Below are 6,502 nucleotides of genomic sequence, written 5' to 3'. Positions count from 1 at the left end.
CTGTTGTGATGGTCGGGTACTGGGGCGGCCGTAGGCTGGTATTATGAGGCTGGGAAGGGCCAAAAACAGTGGACCTTCCCACCCTTGTAATGCTAGGCTGCTGCTGCTGTGTTGTATCGGGCTGGTTATAAAAATGTGGGGGACCCCCACGTCGTTTTTTTTTTCAATTTAACAATAGACGTTGGGTCCACATTTTTAATAACCAGCCATATACAAGGCCGCAGCAGCCTGGCATTACACGGGTGGGAGGGGCCACTGGCTAAGTACATTCCCAGGCTAATAACACTGTGTTGTATGTGGCTGGTTATGATAAATTGGGTGGAACCCCATGTCTTTTTAATAAAAAAAAATAATAAATAATAAAAAAAAAATGACGTGGGGTCCCCCCCATTTTTATAACCAGCCAGATACAACACAGCAGCAGCAGCCTAGCATTACAAGGGTGGGAAGGTCCACTGTTTTTGGCCCTTCCCAGCCTCATAATACCAGCCTGCGGCCGCCCCGGAGCCCGACCATCACAGTAGATGGTCGGGTACTGGATCGTACCCAGCTCTTCCCGGCACCCCTGGTGGTGGTGGGTACCGGGGTAATAATGGTGTTTAGTGTTAACCTCTGCACCGGCTAACACTAAGCCTCCCCTTAGTAATGGACCTTGTCACTCAGACAGCGGCCATTACTAAAGTGATAGTAATAAAACTTGAAAATAAAACACAAAGATATAGATAAAATATTTTATTGAAATAAAGCACCCCCAACACAACCCTCATTAACCATTTTATTGATGAAATAAAAAAGCGTCATCTAAGTAGTCCTCGAAACCGACGTAGTCCAAACACCAAACCTGTAAAAAATCAAAAATATAAAAAAAAACATACAAGCAAGCAAGCAAACATACATACATGCAAACATACATACATACAAGCAAACATACATACATACAAGCAAACATACATACAAGCATACATACATGCAAGCATACATACAAACATACATGCACATATACACATACAAACATGACAACATACATACAAGAAAACATACATACAAACATACATACATACATGAAAACATACATACATGCACATATACACATACAAACATGACAACATACATACAAGAAAACATACATACAAACATACATACATGCAAGCATACATACATACATGCAAGCAAACATACATACATACAAGCAAACATACATACATGCAAACATACATGCACATATACACATACACATACATGCACATATACACATACAAACATGACAACATACATACAAGAAAACATACATACATGAAAACATACACATACAAATATGAGAACATACATACAAGCAAACATACATACATACAAGCATACATACATACATACAAGCAAACATACATACAAGCAAACATACATACAAGCAAACATACATACATGCACATATACACATACAAACATGACAACATACATACAAGAAAACATACATACAAACATACATGCAAGCAAACATACATGCAAGCAAACATACATACATGCAAGCAAACATACATGCATACAAGCAAACATACATACAAGCAAACATACATACAAGCAAACAAACATACATGCAAACATACATACAAGCAAACATACATGCACATATACACATACAAACATGACAACATACATACAAGAAAACATACATACATGCAAACATACATACATACAAACATACATGCAAACATACATACATGCAAACATACATACATGCAAACATACATATATACATACTTGCATTCAACCATACATACAAACATGTACATATATACATACATGCAAACATACATACATGAAAACTTACATACATGCAAACATACATGCACATATACACATACAAACATGACAACATACATACATGAAAACATACATACAAACATACATGCAAACATACCTACATGAAAACATACATACATGAAAACATACACACATGAAAACATACATGCACATATACACATACAAACATGACAACATACATACATGAAAACATACATACATGCACATATACACATACAAACAGGACAACATACATACAAGAAAACATACATGCACATATACACATACATGACAACATACATACAAAAATAAACTCACTAAGACGTTCCCACGAAGAGCTGAAAGGTCCCGTCACTTTTCTTCTCCCATTCACAATAACAGAGCGGTGGGTGCAGATGACGTAATCACGTGGGCCTGATATGATTACGTCATCTGCGCCACAACGCATTGTTACTATGAATGCGAGCGGCGCCAAGAAGAGGGAAGATGGCAAGTGACGGGACCGTTCAGAGCGCCGTTAGAACGTCTTAGGTGAGTTTATTTTTTTTATATATTTTTAGTTGTTCGCCGGGTGCTGATGCAGCACCGGTACGGCGGCTACAAACATTACATGTAGTGACAGGGTGGGGGAGAAGTTGTTTGCCGAAACGGGCTGAATGTAGTGTAGTGCAGTGTAGTGTAGTGTAGGGTAGTTGACATTCACGGTAAGTTCGTCTCAATCGGGCTTACCATGCCCGCTTGAGACGAACATTCTCCCGATGCTGCTAGAACTACAGTATCTAGCAACATCGGGAGCGCGCACACTGCAGAGCGGAGCGGCTTGATTGACATCGAGCCGCTCACGCCCCTTTTTAGAAAAGATAACCAGCACTTGCTGAGTTATCAAGTGTAAAAAAAAGGCACTTAGGAAATGAATTTTAAATTTTTTTTAACAGCAAATGTTTTAAAATTCATTTCCTGCTTAGAATGTTTAAAAAAAAAATTTGAGTCAACTTGGGACAACCCCTTTAAGGCTATATTCACATGACAGTGAAAAAACAAAAAGCCAATAAAAACTGATCAACTGGTCTTTCATGGCCGTTTTGCATCAGTGTGTCTCCAAACTTTCATCCATTTCCAGTCCGTTTATAATGGCCATTTGTCATCAGTTTGCGGTTTTCATGGTCATTAAAAAAAATGGATTTCATTTGTCAGGTTTTTTTGTCCCAACCCCTGAAGACACTGCAGTGCCCATGTAGATGGTGACGCAAAATCCCTGTAGATAGTGCCACAGTGCCCACTGTATATAATGTCCACATAGGGGGTGCTACCTATTGTGTGTAGGGGGGGGGTGCAATTTACGTGGGGGGTGGCTATCTACAGGGTGGTGTCAGAGGGAGCCCCTGACCATATGTGGACAGTGATGTCAAGGGCTTTCCCAAGACAGGAGTCCCCCACCAGACATCTCTCGTTTCTCTGGCCAGGGACTCCATAGAAGAAAGCCCTGACTTCACGGTCCTTATCTGGACAGTGCTGTCAGGAGCTTCATTGGGCTCAGCGCTCAAAGTAGCGCTGTGTGTGGGGCGTCCTCGGCCAGGATCAGTCTTTGCCGGCCGTTACAAGTATTGATTCCGGAAAAACGTCCGGTAAAAACAGATCAATTGATTTCTATGGGAGCCATCCATGACGTCACGTCCTATCTTTTTTATAGCTGGTATTCACAGGCTGTTAAAAAACAATCAAAAAAATGGCCGTGTGAATACACCCATAGAATTTCATTTTTCTGAAAACGGTCTTGTGAATGTAGCCGTAGTCCTGTAAATAGTGAGGTGCGGCCTCCATGGATGAGACTTGTTTTTCCAGAACATCCCACAGATTATTGATTAGATTGAGTTCGGGGGAATTTGGAGCCCAAGTCAACACCTTGAACTCTTTGTCATGTTCATCCAGCCATTCCTTAACATTTTTGCAGTGTGGCAGGGGCATTATCCTGCTGAAAGAGGGCACTGCTATTAGGGAATATGGTTGACACAAAGGGGGGTATTTGGTCTACTAGAATATGTAAGGTCGGTGGTACATGTCACATCCACATAAATTCCTGGACCCAAGGTTTCCCAGCAGAACGTTCTCCGACGGCATGTCGTCTTCCCATAGATCATCCTGGTGACAGATCTTCCCCAGGTAAGTGACACACATGCACCAGTCTGTCCAAATGACCTAAACCATGTGATTCATCAGACCTGGCCTCCTTCCATTGACTGCCCCATAGTTCAGTTCAGGAATCTTGAGGCAGATTTTACCATGCCTCCACTTTCTTTGACACGATTTTTTTTTTTGCGACGTCTTTCGGCAAGACAGCCGCTCATTGATTTTAATGGGAGGTCACAGACGGAACCGCGGGAAGAAAGCATTGTCACTTGTTTCCCCCGTGAGCGCTTTTCCCGCTCACAGGAAAAACCGCCTCCCATTGAAATGAATGTTAGGCAATTTTGGAAGCATTTTGGCGTGGTTTTCGCATCAAAAATCTGTGTGAACTAGCCCTTACTAAGCAAAATGTGCCAGAATTAGGTCTTAAAAATGTACCGAAGAACTAGTATATGCCAGACTCCAAATTTATTGTGTGTTTGAGACACTTGTTACACCTCACCCAGGTGTTATCAGGAGCGCCAGAGACTATAAATTAAGCTCCTGGTTCTCGCTGTCTTACGGCTGGGGAGGGATGTACACAACACCTGGATGGGGGACCCCTGACTGGTTTGTTATCACCTATTCAATGGACAGGTGACCATTCGTTATATAACGAATACCCTCTAACCCCTTCCCGATCATCCACTGTCATGACGGCAGGCGGTGTAGGTCCTCAGCGATGTCTTTTGGCGTCACCGTAGAAAAGGCTTCGGAGCTCTCCAATCATCCAAACAAGAGCTGTAACTAATGGGAAACTCCCTTCCCAGCTGGTTAACCCTTTGATCACCACTGTATATGCCCATGGCATGATTAAAGGGGACTCCCCTCTTCGATCACGTCAGAGACTGGGGGAACCCTCTGCAGTCAGCCCTGGGGACCTATAAAGGATCCCAGGACTGTGTTTAATATGCCTGCTGTTAGGGAACACTATGTAATAGGGGGGACACAGCATAATGTCTCACAGACAGAGGTACGCTAATACACAAGTAAAAAATAAAGCTTGTTAAAAAGTTATCCCTTCATGGGATAAAATAATAATTAAAAAATTGGAAGACAACGTGTAAGATTTGTAGTCAGATCGCTATCTTTGAACATTTCTTTGACCTCTGTTAATCCAGAACAATACATATAGCTGATAGTCCGGCAGTCAGGTCTGGTTAATACCGGCTTAAAAGTAAAAAGAAAATTACACCATTTACAAACACCAGACTGGAGGCGCCGAGGCCTCAGTAATGGAGGAGGATTACAGCAGGAGATTATAAACCGCCTGGTTCAGTTTTCTCACATGAACCTCGTTGTTTTGCGCCGCCATTGTCTTTCAGACACAGGTACTCTAGGGCAGGCTTCATGGCCGGTGTAGGCCTCAGCACCATTTCCCGACACATAACCCGGATAATGACCCCCAAAAATATCACACGCACCACCCCCAACCTGCTACGTCGCGAACAGCTCTTACCTGAGGGAGCCGCAGCAGAATGCCGGCTGACTGGACGAGCTCGCAGCCAACCCATCGAAGATCCGTCTCCGTGTCCAAATCCAACCCGTCCACAATGGAAGGAGTGAAGGCGCACTTCTCTTCGGGAATCAGACAGTTCTCCAGAGAGATGAGGACGCCGGAATACAGCTTATCCCCTATCAGGATCCCATCGGAAGGGCCGGTTGATGCGGCAGCCATCTTCTCGTCCTCCTCTACTCTAGCTTCCAGCGCGGCGCTGCCCTGCAATTCTTTACAAATTCTTAGTGGCTAACCCTAACGTCCTCATTGGCTAGCATCGACTCAGCTCCTGTTTTGATTGGGTAAAAGACACGTCCTTCAAAGTATTAGCCAATCTTTAGACTGACGTCAAGGAACGTGACTCAACGGCTCACTGGTCCCGCCCATTTCCGCTTGGATGACGCAAATCTGGAGTTTCTAACAAACAACTCCCACAATGCACTGGGCTGCGTCCATTCTGTTCTATTGTTATTAAATTCTGGTTGTAAAGAAAGAAACTCATGAGGTGTGCCTGTCTCAGTCAGGACTTACACACCACCATATTGTCTGCCATCTTATTATACGCGCACGACAATTGCGCATTATAATATCGCATGTTGTAGTCCTGTGGGACCACATAAGACTAAGGCGACACCGTGACTTGTGGCCGCACAAAATTAAATCGCAGTGTTCCATTGCAACAAATGATAGTGAATGAGGTAACGTTGTGACCCACAAGTTACCACGACCTGACAATTAGCCAAACCTGCTGAATTTCAGCACTATCACATTGACGATCATTAGTTGCGATTATGTTGCGGGGCCACAAGTCACCGTGTAGCGCTAACTTAACTTCGCATGTGGTCATGTGTTCGTGATGCTGCATCGTATAATTGAATACCATCTCCCTACTTACAAATATTGAAGTGAACACAAGACGCAAGTTTGCGACACGATCACACATGAGATTGCAGTGCAACATATCACTTATGATGCGTCACCATGGAGATCCAGCCTAATTCTGATTGCATCTAGTGATAAACACTGGGCGTCAGTGACCCCACA

General features: G+C 43.3%; 1 protein-coding gene across 2 annotated transcripts in view; it reads right to left on the bottom strand.

The window, feature by feature from the left end:
- CCNL2 (cyclin L2) overlaps nt 1–5,702 on the bottom strand; it is an 18,902-nt gene extending 13,200 nt beyond the window's left edge. The window contains exon 1 of one of the 2 annotated variants that reach the window (XM_075839618.1): nt 5,420–5,702. In XM_075839618.1, the coding sequence (XP_075695733.1) occupies nt 5,420–5,638 (219 nt within the window). In that variant the 5' untranslated portion in view covers nt 5,639–5,702. The remainder of the gene's footprint in view (nt 1–5,419) is intronic. The other variant, XM_075839614.1, reaches the window with a different exon arrangement.
- Between the last annotated feature and the right edge of the window lie 800 nt (nt 5,703–6,502).

This window comes from Rhinoderma darwinii, chromosome 10 (genome assembly GCF_050947455.1).
Source record: "Rhinoderma darwinii isolate aRhiDar2 chromosome 10, aRhiDar2.hap1, whole genome shotgun sequence".
Taxonomy (NCBI): domain Eukaryota; kingdom Metazoa; phylum Chordata; class Amphibia; order Anura; family Rhinodermatidae; genus Rhinoderma; species Rhinoderma darwinii.
Note: the sequence above shows the minus strand (reverse complement) of the source record. Positions and strands in the feature narration are given on the sequence as shown.